The sequence below is a fragment of the Periophthalmus magnuspinnatus genome, chromosome 20, assembly GCF_009829125.3.
Source record: "Periophthalmus magnuspinnatus isolate fPerMag1 chromosome 20, fPerMag1.2.pri, whole genome shotgun sequence".
NCBI lineage: Eukaryota > Metazoa > Chordata > Actinopteri > Gobiiformes > Gobiidae > Periophthalmus > Periophthalmus magnuspinnatus.
In genome coordinates, this window is record NC_047145.1 from 22,256,982 (window position 1) to 22,279,505 (window position 22,524).

General features: G+C 39.7%; 2 protein-coding genes and 1 long non-coding RNA gene across 3 annotated transcripts; 2 read left to right on the top strand and 1 right to left on the bottom strand.

Moving 5' to 3' along the window:
- The first annotated feature begins 2,202 nt into the window (after positions 1-2,202).
- Positions 2,203-4,267, top strand: LOC129457259 (B-cell receptor CD22-like). The gene is made up of 4 exons (XM_055230296.1): positions 2,203-2,521; positions 3,235-3,528; positions 3,633-3,893; positions 4,218-4,267. The coding sequence occupies exons 1-4, from the start codon at positions 2,203-2,205 to the stop codon at positions 4,265-4,267; spliced, it is 924 nt and encodes a 307-aa protein (XP_055086271.1).
- A 167-nt stretch (positions 4,268-4,434) lies between these two features.
- LOC117388242 (uncharacterized) lies at positions 4,435-5,319 on the top strand. Its single transcript, XR_004542814.2, has 3 exons — positions 4,435-4,493; positions 5,076-5,112; positions 5,176-5,319. It is a non-coding gene; the product is annotated as an uncharacterized LOC117388242 (long non-coding RNA).
- Positions 5,320-16,337: 11,018 nt separating this feature from the next.
- LOC117388128 (B-cell receptor CD22-like) lies at positions 16,338-19,671 on the bottom strand. The gene is made up of 6 exons (XM_055230297.1): positions 19,488-19,671; positions 18,675-18,968; positions 18,310-18,570; positions 16,863-16,901; positions 16,500-16,574; positions 16,338-16,426 (listed from the first exon to the last, which is right to left on the bottom strand). Exons 1-6 carry the CDS (start codon positions 19,636-19,638, stop codon positions 16,338-16,340), a joined length of 909 nt encoding a protein of 302 aa, XP_055086272.1. The 5' UTR covers positions 19,639-19,671.
- Positions 19,672-22,524: the final 2,853 nt, after the last annotated feature.

The following is a 22,524-nucleotide window of genomic DNA, read 5'->3' on the forward strand; positions in this document are numbered from 1 at the left end:
GTTTCCATGACAGGGTTTGTTGTAAAAAAACATCAAAACATGATTTATTTTTCTGGCAGTTGCAATAACAATGTTGGAATAAATTCTATAAAGGTAATTATCAATGAACAATGTGTTTTGTACATACATGCCGCCTGTAGAACAAGGAGCTAGAACATGAGCTGTCTCTAAATGACTAACAGCACATTTTATTTGGTGCTTTATTTTTTGCCAATGAATTTGTCCACAATGCATTCATAATTTAGAGCTTTTATGTCTAATGCAGTATTTTACATATACATACACTAGATTAGTGTTTTATTTGCAGTATAGTAAAGGATAGTATTTCTGGCACTCCAAAAACGTCTACTCACACCAGTACTTCAACTCGCGCCAAGTAGCTTTACTCCTGTGAAATAGATTGGCGCCTGTAGAGTAGTGTCTACTATAGAACTAATAATAATAATAAACTAATAGTTCTGTACTCTGTACTTTTTTACAGAGAGGGCAGATTTACTGTAACATATAAACCTTCTTTTCACACTAGCTGTTATCATTTAGATTATGAAATTTAGTCTTTGACGCCACTTTCCTGGAGTGAGAGGACCGCAGACCAGCTTTGTCTCCACCCACCAGCCTAGCGTCTTTCTTGTCACGACAAAGTCCGTCTCCTTTTTAAGAAATGGACTCACCAGTTTAGAGTCTGTAAAACAGCTGTCTGTCAATGACCTCCTCCTTCTGCAGCTTCATTAAACCGTCTGTGATGTTTGAATATTCTGAGGTTAAATTATTGAACAAAGTCGTACAGTTTTTCTTTTTCAGGTCTCCAGTCATTTCCATTGGATATGTGTTGTTCTGCAGACTGCTGTTAAAGATCACATTTTCTGAGTTTGGGCCAAAGTCATAATCACTTTTTATCCAAACACCAAACACTGGTGAATCATCATGAGACTCATCAGGTGTAAAGCTGCAGGGGATTTTTAAACATGATCCACTCAGAGATTTAAGAAACTTTGGCGTCGTGACATTCAAATATGATTTCACATCACAAACACCCAGGACAACTGTAAGCAAATATTTACTCATTTTAAAGAATAAAATATTGTTTGTATTTAAAGTTTTTGTACATGTAGCATCAGTAATTCTCTTACCTGGACAAAGCAGTAACAGTAGAACCACTGGAGTTACACTGATACATCGAGCTGCTGCTGCCATGCTTCTCTGCTACAACAAAAAACAACACAGCAGTATTCATCTGTATATTCTGAAGTGTTTTATTAATTATTTTTATTATAAATTCTAACCTCACTAGACCAGAGGACAAACTAAAAAACAAAATTTAAATTTCCTCCTCACACTTCTATCTGTAAGTGTGAAGAGTGAGCGTGAGTCTCCAAATGTGCTCAATGTGTCGTGTTTCCTGTTAAAGAAGAATGTTCCCCTTCTATTTTATTTGCTCTGTTATTACTTCATTGTCCAATTATTATTTTTTTAATGGGTGAAACACGTAGTATTTGTCTCCATCATCATGTTGGTGCAGATGCTGCTGTGATGTGCAGCCACAGGAGCAGCCCACAGCTCCATGACTCTGTGTTGTGATGGAATAAAGTTACAGATGGAAGCTTTAATTGTTCCATACAGTAGATTTACAAATATCTGAAAACATTATAAGTACAAATTATTGTGAATAGTAAAAACAAATGAATGAACAGTGGACTATGATGTTGAGTCCACGGTGCTGCCAACTTCACCTTTCTCTTTGTGGTTTGACAAGAACAAAAAAATACAGAAGGTGGAGCCACGGAAATGAAGTCACTGTTAATATAAAACTCACAAAGACGATTAAGAGATTCACTGTCGACTCTGGAGTAGGTTCGTTAAGCAGAGCACTAACAGCTCAAGTTATTTTTTTATTGTTAATTCTGAAGCTATAATGAATATGCTCATTCAAATTATACAACTTTTACTGCTGTGTTCAGGTGAGTTAAGTTTATTTAATTCAGGACTTGTTAAACGTGAGAATAAAGAGTATTCACCACAGTCTTTTATAATGTGTATTTATATTCAGTATTTGTAAGAATAAACATGACATGAATGATTACATGGTGAACACCTGTGTGTACTCTGCATTTTCTGTTACTGTCATTTTAACCCTGTGCATGTTTTACAGGAGCTGATGGTTGTGATCCAGTAAATGCTTTGTCCTTTACAACTCCAAGTCCAATGGAGGCTCTGAGTGGCTCCTGTTTGTGGATCCCATGCACCTATAAAGTTTTAACTAAATCTATAGATATAAACACTGCAGACCCTGTCACTGGCTTTTGGTTTAAAGGTGATCGTTGGTCACAGTATACGTTTTCAGTCAGTGGAGACTCCAGTAAGTCTTATCCCATGAATTTCACTGGGAACCTGAAAAACAAAAACTGCACCACAATGTTTTATAATTTAAGCAAAAGCCACGATGACAAATATTACTTCAGAGTAGAGAACAGTGGTTTTAAGGCCACAGCTCGTTGTGACTCTCTTCAAATAAAAGTCAGAGGTAAGAAACTTTTACTATTTATTTGAATGTAATAATAAAGAAAATGCATTAAAACCTTTTGATGTTGATAGATTTATTACTTTTTTGTCATTGTAAAAACAACTGATGAAATTGCACTTTGTCACTTCCTCTGATGTGCACAGACACAGACACAGAGGAATTATGCAGCACATTGATATCTGTTGGAAAAAAGCTTTTTTAGTCTTGAAGTTTGTGTTATCATCGATCTGTAACATTCTCCTGAGGGAAAAAGATCAAATATGTTTTAATTTTATTTACAGTACTTCTTTTGCAAAGGGACAAAATAGTTTGTGCAAAACCCAAGACCAATTGAATATTCTACTGTCTGAATTTTAATCAAACTTTTATTCTTATATTCTGTGTATTTCACTGTTTAGGATTTACATTCAATCAGCTCCAATGTTTGTTTCTACAGTTTCATCTCTGAATAGCAGTTTGTTTTACAATCCAACAGTATTTTGTTGACACAGGTTTATATTCAAAGGGACAAACTGCTTTTCCACATTAGTTTTGTCATCAGGTTCTAACATACACCTGTTATAAACAAGTTTGAATGTTTGAATGACATTTTCACTCTACTTCTGTGCACAGTAAATAGCCTCCACTCCCATCTGACGAGCATCAGCTTAGGTCTTGGTTTATTGCCTTTTTTAGATTGTAATGTTCTCCCCAAATGTTTTTACTCTTCTCAGACTCTCCCTGGAGCCCCACAATAGAAGTCTCTGGTAAACAGACAGAGACAGAGGTGGTGACTATAACCTGCTCAGCTGTCACTCCCTGTCCACACGCCCCTCCTCAGCTCACATGGGACCTCCACCAAGGCACTGCCCACATCACAGAGACCAACGGGACATTTACCACTAAAATCACACAGAACATCACTCTGACAGACGCCCATGATGGACTAATGATAAAGTGTAATGCAGCGTATCCTGTGAGTGGAGGATTCAAAATGGCCGACAGTAACGTGACTCTCAGTGTCTCATGTGAGTGAAACACACTGATGGATTCAGTCTGTTTACACTGAGATATTACTGCTGTGCCTGAATTGTTCCACATTATGGCATTAAACTTACCCGTCTGTCCTCAGATGGTCCTAAAAACAGCTCAGTGGAGGTCAGTCCGTCCGGTTCACTGTCAGCAGGTCAGTCAGTGACGCTGAGCTGCTCCAGCAGAGCCAAGCCTCCTGTCCACCACTTCACCTGGTTCAGACACAGCTCACAGGGACCAGCCAATGTCAGCCAGGGACACACGTACAGCTTCAACCTCACTGAAGAGGGACAGTACTATTGTGTGGCCTCAAATACACTCGGACATGAATCATCTCCAGCCGTTACACTGAGTATAACAGGTATGTCACCCTAAAGTGCAGTATTTTCTGAACCAATATCAGTGTTTGCCATCCAAATATTCAATATAAGACACTAATGAATAACATAAGATGAGATAAACTTTGTCCCACACTGGGGAAATTCCAGTTGGGAGGGGATAAAGTAACAACTGATTCAAAAGTTGATTGTTCGAATCCCACACTCAACATAAACATCACTGGTAGAGCTCTTAGAGATATTAAAGCAGAAATAAGTATTTTTAGTGGTAGCGCTCCCCCTACAGGCCACTTATGAGAATGAAATGTCAATTGCAGCCATGTTGCATGTCTGTTTTGTCCACTCAGAGACAGCTGGGGGAGCGGACTCTTCAATCACCCCAAAATCTTCTTTATAACCACCAGAAAGGCTCTGAAAGCCATTAAAGAAGTTAACAATGTTATTTATTTATTTCTTATAATGCCAATCATAGAAGAACAGGAGATGAAACAGAAGTTCATTCAGTCTGTATCTTTACCTTTGTCAGAGTCTGGACCCAGTGTTGTGACTTGGATTGGTCCATACAACATAGTGAAGCTCTGTGGGATTATACTGCTCTACAGCTCCCTGCTCCTTCTGGAATGGTGAGACCAAAATGTATATTCTAATAAGTTATTGTTTCCAGATATTAGACCTGCATTATATCAGTTTAAAGTGTAGACAATATTTGTTTTGCTTTTACTTTCTACTTATTTAGTGAAGCTGGATTTTTACAAACTTGTTTTTTTTTTTTTTTACTTAAGTATGAGTACGAGGATAAAAAGTCATATTAAAGATGCACTGTGTAACTTTTCTGGTGGGGGTCTGACTTGTCTTCATGAAGATCTTTTTAATTTACCTGGAATGTTCCACACTATGGCATTAAATATGTCTTGTCTTGCATTTATTTAATTACAGGTGTTGTTTTTACATTCTTACTGTGAGGGGGGTCACCTCTCCACAGATCTGACCTGTAACTTGGTCTGGGTGGTGTCACCTGCTTGTCTCCATGGAAATAGATGAGTTTATAGCTTAATGCTTATTGTGGAACATTCGAGGCAAAGAAATAACATCACCAAAAAGTGCCACAGTGTCCCTTTAAGATGAACATGTGCAGCACATTAATAAGTGAGTAGAGGCCACGAGTGAGTAAAAAAGTCAAACTGATTCCTGTTATTTATTTTCAGCTGGTTTAGATCAACTTGTGTCAAGAAACAGGAACAGGTAAAAGTTTTGTGAATACACTTTTGTCACTCTGTTTAACTCTGTGTGTCGTCTTATCCACAGAGCCCAGAGGCAGCAGCACATGTCAATCGTGTCATTGAAAATCAAGATTAAAACCATTTGTGTTTAGTGTTTCCTGCTTATGTTGTATTTTATCAGATACCTGCAAAACAACAAATACTAGAGCCGCTTTATATTGAATATTAATTATGCATTTATACGGCAGCGAGTGAATGAATCTTTGTGCTCAGTCTGTGACTGAATAAGACTTTTGATATTGTTTATTTGCAGGAGAGTTCATTCAGCCTGATTTTCTTGTGTCACTGATCACATTATTAAGAAGTTTACTTGCATTTACTTTTGTTTCCTTATTATATTAAATAAATGTGTAAATAAAGTGGCTCATGTTTATTAAATATATAGTATTTTAAAGATTGTGATAAAATAAATGAAATAAATGTGTATATTTGTAATACTTTCTGATTTCCCTCTTTAATGTCCCCAGCTTCTTCTGCCTTAGTTAAAATTGTGGTTTTATATATTTATTTATTTATTTATTATCTTTATTTATACAGGGGGACCCAATGAGAGCACTTGGGCTCTCTTTTTCATGGGTGCCCTGTTTAAATACAACACAAACAAAAAAACTATCAAAACAAATAAGTCCATATAAAACATCAATAACCTACTGAATGAGACTTACGCACAGGGTAAAGAGCGTCTCACGTGACTCTTTGACAAAACCAGTGCCCCCCGGTTTAGATTCCGCATTAAAACACATCAATTGCATATTTCACGTAGAATATCTCATAGAAATGAAAGAAATGATCGGAGGTCGTGTAACTTGGTTGACATCAATATTACTAATAATAACAAACCTAATTCTCAGGCGTCAAATCAATCTCAATCAAACACAAATAAAGCTATTATCCCTAATAAGACAGGCATATTTGATATGCAAAACTTCAAAACAAGGAAGGGACTGGAATTATTCACATGAATGTGCGTAGTATTATATCTAAATTAGATTACATTAAAGTCTGGGCAGATCAAACAGATCCAGATATATTTAAATTTTCTGAAAGCTGGTTATCAAATAAAATAAGTGATAAAGAAATCAATATTGAAAAGTATAAAGTTTTTCACTGTGACAGGCAGGTCTAAAGGAGGTGGCGTTGCCTTTTATGTCAAAGGTCACCTGTCTGTGGATCTTCTATTCTCCTGTACAAAGCCTAACTCTTTTGAGTATCTGTCTGTGTTAGTTACGCAAATGATCCTGATAAAAAACTGGCTATTTCTGGTATTTATCGTGCCCCTTCAGCCCCTATAAATGCTCTTAATGATCTGTTCAAGATGCTTTCTAAACTGGAAAATTATGAGGCCCTGATAATGGGTGATATAAATATTAACTGGCTGGAGAAAGAGGCCGAAACTTTGAAAGACCGACGCAATGGCCTAAATCTTACACAATTAATTTCTAATCCAACTAGACCTGACCCTACAAATCTGAATAAAGTCTCACTCACTGATGTAATCTTAACAAACAAACCCCATAATTATGAGGCAAATGGTGTTTTTCCACTTGATTTTAGTGACCATTGTCCAATTGGATGTATTTGAAATACAAAAATGACGTTTCTAAAATCATACCCTCACGTCACAGAATCTTCAGGTCTACAGCATCTTGATCAACAATATAACAGTAAAAGGTGAGACAGTCATTTATATCTGATTTTGTGAAACAAATGAAAGCTTTACCACTCTGTCAAAACTGGGACTAGACCAGGACTAAACCAGGACTGAACTCGGATCAAACCAGGACCAAAACAGCCAGGACAAGTGTGAATGTCGTCTGTGTTAAGGATGTCACAGTTTTCTTCAGTGTTTAAACAGCACACTGCCATTTTACACAGAAAGAGCAATTCTTTTTTAACATTTGACACTGTTTGCAAGTTGCCAAGTTCTGCCATATCATATTTCCAAATGTGACTCATGTAAGATACTGTGTGTCCGTCTGTGTTCTGAATAGTTTTGCTGTTGCATTTTTTAAATTATAGGGTAAAAATGCAACAAAGGATTGAAAACAGCTTTGTGTCTGTGTAGCCGGCGTGTCTGCGCTAACACCTTCTGCATTGTGTAGGAAGGATTGGACTACACACAGGGTTTGGCCATTCAGGAGGGGATTTATTATTTATATATAGAAAATCTAAGTACGATTTTACTGATAAATAATGTGTGAAATTGACAGACGTCAAACCCACATGGGCTTCATCTGTTTCACAGTTTGTTATGCATGTCCTATTGTAAAGTCCAAACATTTGTGAAGTTATAACTTGATGCTTTGAAAACCTGTCCCACTTTTTAAAATTCCCCAAAATTGAAATAATCCACAGAGCGATCCAAATGCAGTTCAAAACTCTTCACTGAAACTGCACATTGCTCAGGACATACAAATACAAACAAAAGGGGGAATTTACAGGGCAACAGAAGGTCAAAAAACTGTTTGGCTCCACTGCACTTTCCCATAGTGCACCTGTACAGGTCTTAAATAAGGAGCTGTAGACCACAAAATAAAACAAACAATAAACATTAACTTATTATTAGCAATAATTTATTAAAATATAAAATCTGTCAAATATACAATATTCAAATATATGTGAGTACTGTGTACATCTGGCATGCACTGATTACTGATCTGTCTTCAACTGAGTAGACCTCGGTCAGAAGGAACAGGCAAACTCCACTTGTACAGTTCAGGGATGTTTATTTAGGAGGAGGGAGCAGGTGACATTAAGGGGATCATTACTATAAAGGTAGTTGCAGGTTTGTGTGTGTGTGTGTGTGGTTATCTGAAAAGAAAAGACAAAAGTAAATATGCATTAGAAAGACCAGAAACACCAATGAACTACAGTGAAATGAATAGAGAAAAAATGTCATGATATTACACAAAATAGCACAGGTGGGCGCTACAACACAATAAATTAACTTCTACGTAAACCTTGTAAAAATGTGTTTATAAAAATGTAATAATGGCTGAATGGACAAAACTGTGCAAAATACACTATTGACAAATAGATGCAGGGCAGGATATTGGCAGCTGCAAAAGGATGGACAGTGGATGGACACAACTGAAGCATTAACGAGGTAAATAAACGTGGAGTACTGCACTGTATAACAGTTATGGCATCAAACTATAAAAATGATACATTTGTGAATCAACTGGCTAAATACAACACTCATACACAATTACAAACAATACTGTATGAACCCACACGTGCTCACACACAAGAAGTTCCGCCCCTAACACCGTAATAACTGCACCGAACTCACGGGCCACGGGTCTTCTGGAACTACAATAATAACAGTACACAATAACACAATAACAGTGCATCATGGGTAATGTAGTCCCATGCCCACCGGAAATTTTAACAATATAAATAAATCAAATGATTTAGTGAGCAAATAATCTCCAAATGATCATCTTAACCATAACAACACCAAAATAACCCCAAATCATGAACTTATTACGAAAATTACAAAACTGGGTTAAGGCTCCAACACCTGTTACCACATATATGTCATGACAGCTTCCGTAGAAGTCAAAACGAAACCTCAGGCCTGGTGTTTGGAGAACATATCATGGATTTCGTAAAACTGATTTTCTCTGATGTCGGGAAATGCCTCGGTTTTTTATATTTACTATTTTTACTTTGTCAAGGATCAGACTTTGCTTACTATCTCCTGCTCTGCTTGTTGGTGGAACTTTTGGTTAAGTTTATAATTTTGACTAGATTCACTCCGGGCTTATTTTTCAACAGTGCGCTCTGCATCGGCACCATTGGGTTCCTATGGTCACTTTTTACTTGGGTCTTGTATTGCTTGTACAGTTTGGTGTATTTACTGGTTCAAATTGCAATAGTAGCTGCTGTTATAGCTGTTATTGCCATCGCCTACATCAAGCCAGAGGAGACACGAAGGGAAGTTTCACTTTTTGTTTCTCAAATATATCTCAAACTGCAACTATGCGCAAGTAATCAGGTTGTCACGGCTCTCCAGTTTGGCCAAAAAGCGATTCAACCTGTACTGGTGATGCTGCGTCACCTCCAACAGCAGATAATGGATTTATTATTAACTTTATCTACTCCCACCACAGAGGAGCAGCGTCCTGACCCTGTTTCTGACCCGCCTAGACTGATGGGTGAACCAGAGGACAGGTGCGTAATATGCCAGGACCGCCACAAAACCGCTCTCCTCCTCCCATGCAAGCACCTCTGTCTCTGCAAGAACTGTAAAGACTTTCTGCTGCGGCAAGACCTGGTGCATCAGAACTGTCCACTGTGTCGCAAAAGGATCCAAAACACCATAGATGTGTATATCTGAACATTATTGGTCGATTATAGAAATTATAGTCATTTTGTCACATTTTCCGTCCGTTAAGAGGCACATTAAAAGTCTAATTTCTGCCATATCTTAGATTGTTTTGCTTGTTTTTCCACAATAAGATTATTACAACTGAACCAGTTAGGCCACGAAAAGTTTAGAGACCTCAAGTGTCAACACAACTACAGACACATGTTGACGTGAACGATGAGGCACATCAAGTGAAGACGAGCTGTTTACTATGATCCATCTGCATCGTGGGGCAGGTATGAGGCACTTTTATCACAGGCGGCACTGGCAAGTACAGACTGTGGATTGATGGTGTGGGAGAACGATGCATCAACCACCGGACGGGGAACCGGAGCCAACCCAGGAGGAGCGTAGAACTGGTCCAACACTTAGGAAACAGTGTCACTGGCAGCTTTTTTGCATCTGTAATGAAGGCACATGGATAAGTAGACAACAGGGAAGCACAGGGAGAGGAGGGGTTAGGCCAAGCGCCATAACAAAGGTGACTTGGTAAAGTCATGAAATGACCTCTACATATGTCATGTGTGCTGCCCATGTTCAACCAGGAGGTGAAATGATAAACTTCATTAATAAATCATCACTAATGAAATGAGTAATCTAACCTGCCATCTGCACTTTTGATCTGTTCTGCATGTTTTGGGTTCACCATGGGCCTGAGCTGTGCTGTATCTTTTGACAGTGACGATTGAACAGAGATAAAACTTAGACAGAGGTAAATATTAATAGAGCATCTTTGACTCACAAGACGTGTTGATGAAATGGGGAAGAGCAGAAGCCACAGTGTGAAGACGTGGTCTGTCGTTCATTAGTCTAAATTTTAATATTGTCCCATCCCTTGTGCTGGGTATGGTCGAGTAGTAGTAGTAGTAGTTTATAGTTGTAGTCTAGTTGTGGTTGTAGTAGTACTACTACTAGTACCAGCACTACTAGTCGTAGTTGTAGAAGTACTGATGCTAGTTCTGAAACGTTCTCATAAATTCACGACATCAAATTTCAGTTTTTCTCATTTTCCCCAGAAGAGGGAGCCATTTCCCTGTGACAGCAGACCTGAGTGTGGGTTAGTCCTGGGTAGTGTTGAGTAGGAGTGGGAGTAGTTGTAGTAGTAATGGAAGTAGTTGTAGTAGCCGTCCCATACTGGCCTTTTGGCTCTTTGACTGTCCTCTTTTGAAATGATCAACCTGTTGGTGAAAACGGTGATGTTCCACCTCCTCATTTTCCTGTGGACCGTGTTGGTGCCCAGCAGCTGGTCAGATGTGTCCACTCCTCCCATGTAGGGGTTGTACTCGCCCACCGCTGTGGGCCTGGGGATAGGCCCCGTTCATACGTGTCATCTGCCTTTTTCGTCCACCCCAGCACCGTCTCTCCAGTGTACACTGAGTGGACATTTGTACACATGGACACCTCCCTCGTGTCCATCTACTTCACAAATAAAAGGTCCCCATCCTTCAAACAGCAAATTTCTCAGGGAGTTCTCTGGTGTCGTGGGAAGCCCGATCCTCCCGTGCCTGTAAGTTCCATAGGTTCCGGAATAGGCAGAATAGTTGTGGGCTGGTGTAAAAATTGTCATAATAGACAATACACCCACTTCTCAAGTAGTCCTCATGGACAAGGGAGGAAGCAACATCAAATGACAGTCCATTCGCTGAGCTTTGGGATTTGGTCTTTCCCGTGTGCAGCTGGTCGACTGTGTAGCCATTGTTGTTCACAACACAAAAAATTCATGCCCGATTTTGTAGGCTTGTCCATCATTTACTGCTTGAAGGACAGCCTTGCCTTTGTGGCTGCCATCCATTCATCCACTGAAATGTGCTGCTGAGGATGTAAATGTGACGCCCACGATGTGTGGTCTCATAGTTTTTATTTAATGTAATTTTACAAATGAGTATTAGTGGTGTTTTTATTTTGATAACTGAACAATTATAATTCTGATTGTCACCACTTGATGGCAGCACGTGCAGCAAGACGGTTTGCGAGAGGTCAGGCTTCTGCTTCCTGTTAGCGGCAGTAGCAGCGAGCCAAGACAGCACGAAATTAATGTGTCCGTCTCACTTTGTTTATTCCAGCAACCAACTCTCCCCTACAAATAATAATTTAAACTAGTAGCGGCGGTTGTACCGGCCCAGTACCTGCTACATAAACAGCCCTGCAGCGGGTCCACATGTCGACCAGTGGCTGGTCAAGGTGTGGAAAAACTACAAAATGCACTTGAACCTGTTCCGTGACATGACATTAGGAGGGAAGGGCACTTCAAAGATCTGCTTTCTCCAGTAGTCTGTCATTTTAGGAAGATTCATCACTCCCATGTAGAGCAGAAGTCCAATGAAATTCTTCTCTTCTCTCCTGGTGTCGAGCAGCACTTTTGTTTGTGTTGGAGCACAGGACCCTCAACCCCTCTGCCTAAAAAAACAGGAGAAAATGTCAAGAGGACTGTAAGTTCCACTATTTAGAGGAGCTTGGATTCCTGGTGTCCGCCTGGGAACAAATTCAGTTTTGGTGGAGCCACATCAGGATCCTCTTCTGTCCTCCATGCCCTGGAAGTGGGACTAGTAATAACACAAATATTTTTGTGTAATAATTGTTTGACAACATTGTGATAAAAAGACAGATTTGCTTCAGTTTATTACTTACTCAGGTGAATGTGGCAGGATAGTCTCTCCTCCGTTCACTGCCTCCTTCTCCTCAGCACTGTCCACCTCTGTGGACACACCCTCCTCTCTGAGGGGCTGTGGTGTCTTGGGTACGATCATTGACCTCTTCAAACAGTTCTTTGCTCCTCCTGTCCTAGAAGCTGGACTGTGACCTGCTCCTATCACCTCCTTTCTTTTGCCCCCAGTGCCTACAGCTCTTGAAGTTTCCATGACAGGGTTTGTTGTAAAAAAAACCCCCATCAAAACATGATTTATTTGTCTGGCAGTTGCAATAACAATGTTGGAATAAATTCTATAAAGGTAATTATCAATGAACAATGTGTTTTGTACATACATGCCGCCTGTAGAACAAGGAGCTAGAACATGGGCTGTCTCTAAATGACTAACAGCACATTTTATTTGGTGCTTTATTTTTTGCCAATGAATTTGTCCACAATGCATTCATAATTTAGAGCTTTTATGTCTATTGCAGTATTTTACATATGTATACACTAGATTAGTGTTTTATTTGCAATATAGTAAAGGATCGTATTTTTGGCGCTCCAGAAACTTCAACTCGCGCCAAGTAGCTTTACTCCTGTGAAATAGATAATAATAATAATAATAATAATAATAATAATAATAATAATAATAATAATAAATTTTATTTGTTAGGCGCCTTTCAAGGCTCTCAAGGTCACCGTACATCAAGACACCAAAATAGAACAATACAAAATGAAACAGTGTAAAATGATTAAAAATACATAAAAAAAAACAACAACTAATATAGATTAAAGCAAATATAGATTAAAAGACAGTGCAGTGCAGTACCAGAGACACCAATGGAGGAAAGTCTGTCGAGGAGGATTGAGTGTGAAATGGTGTCAAATGCTGCACTAAGGTCTAGCAGGAGGAGGATGGAGAGTGAACCAGAGTCAGCAGAGAGGAGGAGGTCGTTAGTGATTTTCAGAAGGGCAGTTTCAGTGCTATGGAGGGGACGGAAGCCAGATTGAAATTGTTCGTAGATGTTACTGGAGGAAAGATGGGTGTGGAGGTGGGCAGCAACTGTTTTCTCAAGGAGTTTGGAAATGAAGGGTAGGTTTGAAATGGGACGAAAGTTATTGAGGTCAGAGGGATCAGAACCGGGTTTTTTGAGTATCGGAGTGACGGCAGCAGTTTTGAGGGTGGAGGGAACAGTACCGGAGGTGAGAGAGGAGTGAATGATTTCAGTTATGAGAGGGGGACAGTACAGGGATGGAGGTTTTGATGAGAACAGTTGGGAGAGGTGGAGGATTTGGAGTTTTGAATGAAAGTGGAGATTTGGGTGACAGAGGGCAGGGTGAAAGAAGAAAGCAGGTGCGTTGGGGAAACGGAAGATGAAACGGGTGGGTTTGAAACAGAAGGGTTAAGTTGCTGGTGGATCAGTTGAATTTTAGTGGTGAAGAAAGCAGCCAGGTTATTGCAGAATTCTGAGGAATAGAGGTGAGGTGGAAGTGAGTCCAGGGTTTTTGTGATCTGAGAGGAGTGAGAATAGTGTTTGAGTTTCCTTCATGTGAACTGATTAAATTAGAGTAGTATGTGGATCTTGCTGTGGATATGGACTGTTTATAATGGAGGATGTGTGAGATGAACATGTCTTTGTGTATGAGTCCAGTTTTCCTGTACAGTCTGTGACCTTGTGTTTTGAGGTGTCTGAGGGCGGGGGTGTACCAGGGTGCAGAGTGAGCGAATGAGACGGACCGAGTTTTGAGTGGGGCTATGGTGTGGAGTATGTGGTGGAGGTGTGTGCTTGTCGTAACGGCTTGTGCGGGTGCGGACCAAGGAGTGCAGACTCAGGGCAAGTTGACAGTGTTTATTTACAGAATAGTGAATTTCAGTCTTTAACAGTTCATTCAAACACACACGAGGAACCAGGGAGCGGGAGGCAGGCCAGGCGAGCGGAGTGCAGGTCGGGGACGGGAAAGCCAGGACCGGAGTGAAGACAGGAGCGGGACGAGACCGGGACAGGTGGGGCCGGCGTAGTCCAGAGAGCGGGACCCAGGACAGGAGGCAGGCAGCAAGCCGGAGACCAAGACAGGACAGGTGGCAAGACGGAGGGATGACTGTACCGGAGCTGGAGCGCAGAGGCAGGAGCGAGCGAGGACAGGAATCTGGAAGGTGGCAAAAAATCCAATAAGAGCATGCAGACGGGCAACAAAGCTGCAAATACTGAGCAGGAGCATTCACGTTTACACACGGACGGTCTGGCTCCGAGTGTAGTCTGCCGAGCCCTCATATACTCAGCAGCAGGTGACGGTAATTGTGCTGATGCGCTCCAGGTGCATGCGGGAGGAGTAAGGAACTCCGCCCAGCTCCAGGCAGACAGGTAGGGGAGGGGGAGAGAGCACAGGAGGACAGGAAAAAAACAGGCATCATGACAGTGCTGTAGAGTGTAAGAAACTCATCTGTTGTAGAAAGGCCTTCAGCACTGGGGAGGTTATTGATGAGTGATGAGAAATGGTGCGGGTTAATGTCCTTGATATTACAGAACTGTACAGTGCGAGGTGGGTTGGATTTTTTGAAACACAGGTTGATATTGAATGAAATTAGCAGGTGATCAGAGAAGGGGATGTAATGGGTTTGAAGGTCCAATGGCGTTATTCCAGTACAGCATATTAAGTCCAGGGAGTGTTTTTTATGTGTGGGAAAATTGACGTATTGTTTAAAACCAGAACTGTCCAGACAGGAGGTGAATTCTTTGGTAAGTGGGTTGTTGTAATTGTCCATGTGGATATTGAAATCCCCCAAGAGTTTGACGTGCGGTGACAGTGTGATGAGGTGAGATAAAAATGCTGCGATGTCTGTGATAATATCCTTGTGGTGTGTAACTCTGCCCGGGGCACATACAGTATGTCCGGGTGCTGAAGTAGAGCAGGTGCTGGTGGATTGTATGGACTTCTGTATAGGAAAAACTCCGTGGGTGCATACTGGAACAGTGCTTGTGAAGAATGGTGGATTACAGACAGGATGAACCAGGTTAAGACAAGCCGCACCCAGGAGATCAACGTAGCCGGGTTGGACTTTAAATGTGGAGGGAAGCAACAGGTAGCAGCAGGTGACACACATCAACACTATTGACCGTTCGATCAGGTAGTGTGATGGTTAGATGGATTAAATTGTCCACACGTAGACCACAAATGCAAAGTCCATTAACAAAGCAATTATCACAAAATTATAATTCATACGAGCAGTGGCTGCCAAAAACGCGCCAGCATGAGCTCACGAACATGCGGGGGGATGAGGGAGGAAGGAGATGTAGAATAAATGTGATATTGAGCCCAGTGAATACATGTAATGGCTTAAATAGAGCATGGTGTTTATTCCTTTACTGTACAGTGGTTCATTGCCACTTCTGATTGATTTATTTATTTATTCATTTATTTCCAAAAAGAATGTGTAAATTCAAGATTCTGAAAAATGTTTTAATAACTTTATGGGTTATACTTTCAGTATAAAAAGTAAAGTCTTGTGTTCATTAGTCACCACCTCCCTGATTATTCCTGAACAAGATTTCAAACTTAAAAATGGGTTGTCTATGGCAAAAATGAGTGAGAAATGTACTTCTGGACCCGGGGGTTGAGCGTCACTGTTGAGCTCTATATGTTACATTTTTATAATATAGATTATATAATATAGATAGATATAGTATACAGATAGCATCATAAAACCTCTTTACTTTCCTTTTTACTCTATTGTGTAGAATATGTTTTGTATGAAGATGTTCAACAGCGCCTCTTGCTGGACCGGTTGGGGTTACTGCAGATTTATTTATTTGTTTAATCATTTATTTTCTTCCAGCCACATAGTACTTTTTGGGTCGTGTGTGTAAATGCACAAGAACTGGTCATGGTCCAGATGAAGTGGATTAACTGACTTTTCTAGACTAAGGTACTTGGTTGTTTCATTGTTTCATATTGTTTTAAATAGAATTCCACTGCTACAATAAAACTGAAAAATCAATGACCACTTTAATAATCGTTTGTCAATGAGACACGTCCAAAAGGCATTTCATGACATTAGCATTAAAATTGTGATTTTAATCAATTACACATTTCCAAAAATCTCTGTACACAAAAGTCTATAAATCGTTTGTGAAGTCAGCTAACTAGAAAAAAACTCAATTACTATAGTTGACTACTAAAATAATGGTTAGTTGCAGCCCTGCTCTTCAGCCTTCATCGATCTTCTCTTCTGTGTCTCGATGGAGAAACATTGACATAAGGCGATTCTTCTGTTTCCTGTGGACAAGGAAATATAAAAATTGACTTCAATTGCTAAAGATAAATTGAATCTCTTCATCTTGTGACTCACCTGCGGCTGTGCGGTTTCCCTGGTCCATAATCTTGATTTTATAATCCAAAAATGAACATAATGTTCTTCCTCTTCCTGTAATGAAACATTATACAAAGTGAATGTGACAGTGATAAAGTGATTCAACTCACGGCTCACCTCTTCTTCTGGAGCCTGACATCTTGGTTTGAAATGCCTAAAAACATCCGTAAATGTGATAAATGTCTCCAGTACCAGGCCCTATATGTTGAGGTACTATCACAAAATTGGCTTTTCCAATAAAATGGCCTAAACACCCAAGCCTGGTGAGATGTATTGGTTCATTGTTGATTCGTGATACTTACAAAAAAACAATTAGACAGACGACAAGCAGGAGGCCTATACCTGCACTGAGAATGGCATACCACGGGAAACCAGCTGGGTCTGAAAATGATTATGCAAAGTAATTCAGTGTGGACCGGCCAGTAGGGACGAGCACAGACATTTTGAGGGGCAGGTGCTCCAAGAAAACAAGGGAACTTTTTATGTCAATTGAAATGAACTCATCAATAAAAAAAAATAAAAAAAAAGAAGTAAATTAATATGATTTTTGCCTGTTTAGAGGTTTCTTTTAGCTGTGTGCCTGCTGGAGAGTAGCAGAACTGAGACCAATAAGAATATTAAAAAATAAGGAAGGCAGAGCAAAACAGGATCATGTGAGAACCCATCATGTCTGTGGGTTCTACCTCAGCAGCTTTTTGATCAAATAGTTGTAATTTCCTGTAATCTGAGATGATTTAAGTGAAGAAAACCTATTTATACTACTGATACAGAACAATGGGATATATACAGTTGAAACCAGAAATTTACATGCACTATATAAAAAAACACAATGGGGTTTTTTTCTCGTTTTTTTTTTTTTTTTTTTTTTTTTCCTCACTGTCTGACATGAAATCAGACTAAACTTTTCCTGTTTTAGGTCAGGTGTGTCTTCAAATACATCCACAGATGTGTCTCTAATTAACTCAAATGTTGTCAATAAATCGATCAGAAGCTTCCAAAGACATGACATCTGGGTTTTCTCAGATTGTTTAAAGGCGTAGGAATTTTACCATATGTAAGATTCTGACTTTGAACAAACTGATGAAAAATAGTTTTAAAAAATTCTTCTCATTATAATTTTAGTAATCTTCATTGACATAAAATAAGTAAGAAATAAATTTCACGTCAGATAGTGAGAAAAAAAAGCATTTGTGTTTGTATGTAACCTTCTGGTTTTAACTTTTAAATTGTACATCTTTATTAGACTTTAACAACTGGCCTACTTTTTATTGAAAAACTGCACTCTTCTGTCCGTGGTTCTCTGCTCCTCCACTGCTCTCAGTGCACTGAGTGAGCAGTCTCTGAGCTGCAGCCTTACGCTGGGCACAAATGTTCCAGACAACAGTCCAGTCTAAAACATTTGTTGAATCTAAAGACCTACTATTTCATCAGTTGTTCTTAAGGCAAAGGGGCTGGTGCTTGAGCACCATCTGGACTCTGTCTGTGCATGTTTCTGCTGGTCAGTATCAATGCAAAATGTCTCCACAATGTCCTGGGAAACACCCAAAGAGCATTTTTTTTATACTTTTGTATACCCATGTTTTATGAGTCTCCTTATTATTTATTTTATTTACATTTAATAAGACTGTTTTATATCTTCATGTTCTTAAAAGTGGAACTAAACACCAAATTCACTGTTTTCACTAGTGAACTATGTATATGGTGTTTAATAGTATTATCTATGGTACGTAGTCTTTTTTGCAGGGTAGTTTAGATGTTTAATCACACTTTAAATTGAATGGTAACCTACCATTTATCCTCAGGTGAATGTCTGGAGACGTCCCATTTCCAAGTGTATTTGAGGCCACACAATAGTACTGTCCCTCTTCAGTGAGGTTGAAGCTGTACGTGTGTCCCTGGCTGACATTGGCTGGTCCCTGTGAGCTGTGTCTGAACCAGGTGAAGTGGTGGACAGGAGGCTTGGCTCTGCTGGAGCAGCTCAGCGTCACTGACTGACCTGCTGACAGTGAACCGGACGGACTGACCTCCACTGAGCTGTTTTTAGGACCATCTGAGGACAGACGGGTAAGTTTAATGCCATAATGTGGAACAATTCAGGCACAGCAGTAATATCTCAGTGTAAACAGACTGAATCCATCAGTGTGTTTCACTCACATGAGACACTGAGAGTCACTTTACTGTCGGCCATTTTAAATCCTCCACTCACAGGATACGCTGCATTACACTTTATCATTAGTCCATCATGGGCGTCTGTCAGAGTGATGTTCTGTGTGATTTTAGTGGTAAATGTCCCGTTGGTCTCTGTGATGTGGGCAGTGCCTTGGTGGAGGTCCCATGTGAGCTGAGGAGGGGCGTGTGGACAGGGAGTGACAGCTGAGCAGGTTATAGTCACCACCTCTGTCTCTGTCTGTTTACCAGAGACTTCTATTGTGGGGCTCCAGGGAGAGTCTGAGAAGAGTAAAAACATTTGGGGAGAACATTACAATCTAAAAAAGGCAATAAACCAAGACCTAAGCTGATGCTCGTCAGATGGGAGTGGAGGCTATTTACTGTGCACAGAAGTAGAGTGAAAATGTCACTCAAACATTCAAACTTGTTTATAACAGGTGTATGTTAGAACCTGATGACAAAACTAATGTGGAAAAGCAGTTTGTCCCTTTGAATATAAACCTGTGTCAACAAAATACTGTTTGATTGTAAAACAAACTGCTATTCAGAGATGAAACTGTAGAAACAAACATTGGATCTGATTGAATGTAAATCCTAAACAGTGAAATACACAGAATATAAGAATAAAAGTTTGATTAAAATTCAGACAGTAGAATATTCAATTGGTCTTGGGTTTTGCACAAACTATTTTTTCCCTTTAAAAATGAGGTCATGTGTATAAAATAAAGACATAACATCACAAGGTTTTAATATTTTTTTTCTTGATTAACCTTTGAATAAATAGTAAAAGTTTCTTACCTCTGACTTTTATTTGAAGAGAGTCACAAACAGCTGTGCCCTTAAAACCACTGTTCTCTACTCTGAAGTAATATTTCTCATTGTGGCTTTTGCTTAAATTATAAAACATTGTGGTGCAGTTTTTGTTTTTCAGGTTCCCAGTGAAATTCATGGGATAAGACTTACTGGAGTCTCCACTGACTGAAAACTTATACTGTGACCAACGATCACCTTTAAACCAAATGCCAGTGACAGGGTCTGCAGTGTTTATGTCATATTGTGGTAAAACTTTATAGGTGCATGGGATCCACAAACAGGAGCCACTCAGAGCCTCCATTGGACTTGGAGTTTTAATGGAGAGACCATTTGGTAAATCACAACCATCAGCTCCTGTAAAACATGCACAGGGTTAAAATGACAGTAACAGAAAATGCAGAGTACACACAGGTGTTCACCATGTAATCATTCATGTCATGTTTATTCTTACAAATACTGAATATAAATACACATTATAAATGACTGTGGTGAATACTCTTTATTCTCACGTTTAACAAGTCCTGAATTAAATAAACTTAACTCACCTGAACACAGCAGTAAAAGTTGTATAATTTGAATGAGCATATTCATTATAGCTTCAGAATTAACAATAAAAAAATAACTTGAGCTGTTAGTGCTCTGCTTAACGAACCTACTCCAGAGTCGACAGTGAATCTCTTAATCGTCTTTGTGAGTTTTATATTAACAGTGACTTCATTTCCGTGGCTTCAGCTTCTGTATTTTTTTGTTCTTGTCATCTGACAGACAGATCAAACCACAAAGAGAAAGGTGAAGTTGGCAGCACCGTGGACTCAACATCATAGTCCACTGTTCATTCATTTGTTTTTACTATTCACAATAATTTGTACTTATAATGTTTTCAGATATTTGTAAATCTACTGTATGGAACAATTAAAGCTTCCATCTGTAACTTTATTCCATCACAACACAGAGTCATGGAGTTGTGGGCTGCTCCTGTGGCTGCACATCACAGCAGCATCTGCACCAACATGATGATGGAGACAAATACTACATGTTTCACCGATTAATAAAATAATAATTGGAGAATGAAGTAATAACAGAGCAAATAAAATAGAAGGGGAACATTCTTCTTTAACAGGAAACACGGCACATTGAGCACATTTGGAGACTCACGCTCACACTTCACACCTACAGATAGAAGTGTGAAGAGGAAATTCAAGTTTAGGTTGTGGGTTTGTCCTCTGGTCTGGTGAGGTTAGACTTAATAAAAAATACATCAGTAATAAAAATAATTAATAAAACACTTCAGAATATACAGATGAATACTGCTGTGTTGTTTTTTGTTGTAGCAGAGAAGCATGGCAGCAGCAGCTCGATGTATCAGTGTAACTCCAGTGGTTCTACTGTTACTGCTTTGTCCAGGTAAGAGAATTATTGATGCTACATGTGCAAAAACTTTAAATACAAATACTATTTTATTCTTTTAAATGAGTAAATATTTGCTTACAGTTGTCCTGGGTGTTTGTGATGTGAAATCATATTTGAATGTCACGACACCAAAGTTTCTTAAATCTCTGAGTGGATCATGTTTAAAAATCCCCTGCAGCTTTACACCTGATGAGTCTCATGATGATTCACCAGTGTTTGGTGTTTGGATAAAAAGTGATCATAATTTTAATTTTGTCTTTGAGATGGAGATGAACAGCAGACTGTGGTCCTGAGGAGCTCTCTCTCTCTGTGTTGGTCCATTCTCTTATGGAGTGTCTGTTTAGTTTCTCCAGTGTAACGCTCACTGCTCTCTTCACTACACTGAATGGAGTAGACTTCATTACTTTGTTTATGTCTTGGGGTTTTGTCCTTTGGATGGACCAGTTTCTGTCTTAAAGTGTTTGTAGGTTTGAAATAGACAGGAAATTCACAGGGTGTGAAAATTCTCTGAAGTTTTTCAGACACACCTGCTGTGTAAGGAATAGTTAAACCTTTCCTTTTGGGTTCAGATTCCCTGTTGTCCTGTTTTTTTAGCTCTTAGATCTACTGAAGGCCCAGTTTGGACATCCACAAGCAGAGAGGGATTTGTCCACATGTTGTTCCTCCTTCACTTTTCCCTCTGTGTTTGTGGGCACCACTTGAGCTCTGTGTTGTAGAGTAGGGATAACTCTGAGTTTGTGCTGCAGTGGATGGTGTGAATCAAACAGCAGGTATTGGTCAGTGTGTGGGGGCTTCCTGAAGACTTCTACCTGGAGACACTGGTCCTCTCCTATTGTTACTGCACAATCTAAGAAGGACAGTTTGTTCTCCTTGGCTTCTTTCTGTGTGAACTGGATCCACAGCATTAATATGTGAAATGTTCCAGATCTTGAATTTAGATTTTGGTCCAGTTGTCCTCCACATATCGATACCAATGTGTGGGTGGAGCCTGGAAATGAGTCCAAAGCCTCCTGTTCAAATTGTTCCATGTATAAGTTTGTCATAATCGGTGAGACCAGTGAGCCCATGGCACAGCTGTGGATTTGCCTGTAGACGTTTCCTCTAAACTGGAAATGTGTGGTATTTAAACACATTTCCAGCAGTTTGCAGATTTGGTCCGGTGTCAGTTTAGTTCTCTCTTTTAGCTTAGTGTCCTGCAGTAGCCTCCTCTTTGCTGCCTCCACCACGACTGATGTGAGGAAACAAGTTAAAAGAGGTCACATCAAATGAAACCATGGTCTCATCTGAATCAAATTGGAGATGTTTGATTTTGCTGATAAATTCTGCTCCTTCAGATGTTTGGCCACATTGTCTGTGATGGAGTCTGTGCTACAGACAATGGGTCTGGGGTGTGGTCCTTCTTTGTGGATTTGTGGGAGGCCATAGATGTAAGAAATGGACTCACCAGTTTAGAGTCTGTAAAACAGCTGTCTGTCAATGACCTCCTCCTTCTGCAGCTTCATTAAACAGTCTGTGATGTTTGAATATTCTGAGGTTAAATTATTGAACAAAGTCGTACAGTTTTTCTTTTTCAGGTCTCCAGTCATTTCCATTGGATATGTGTTGTTCTGCA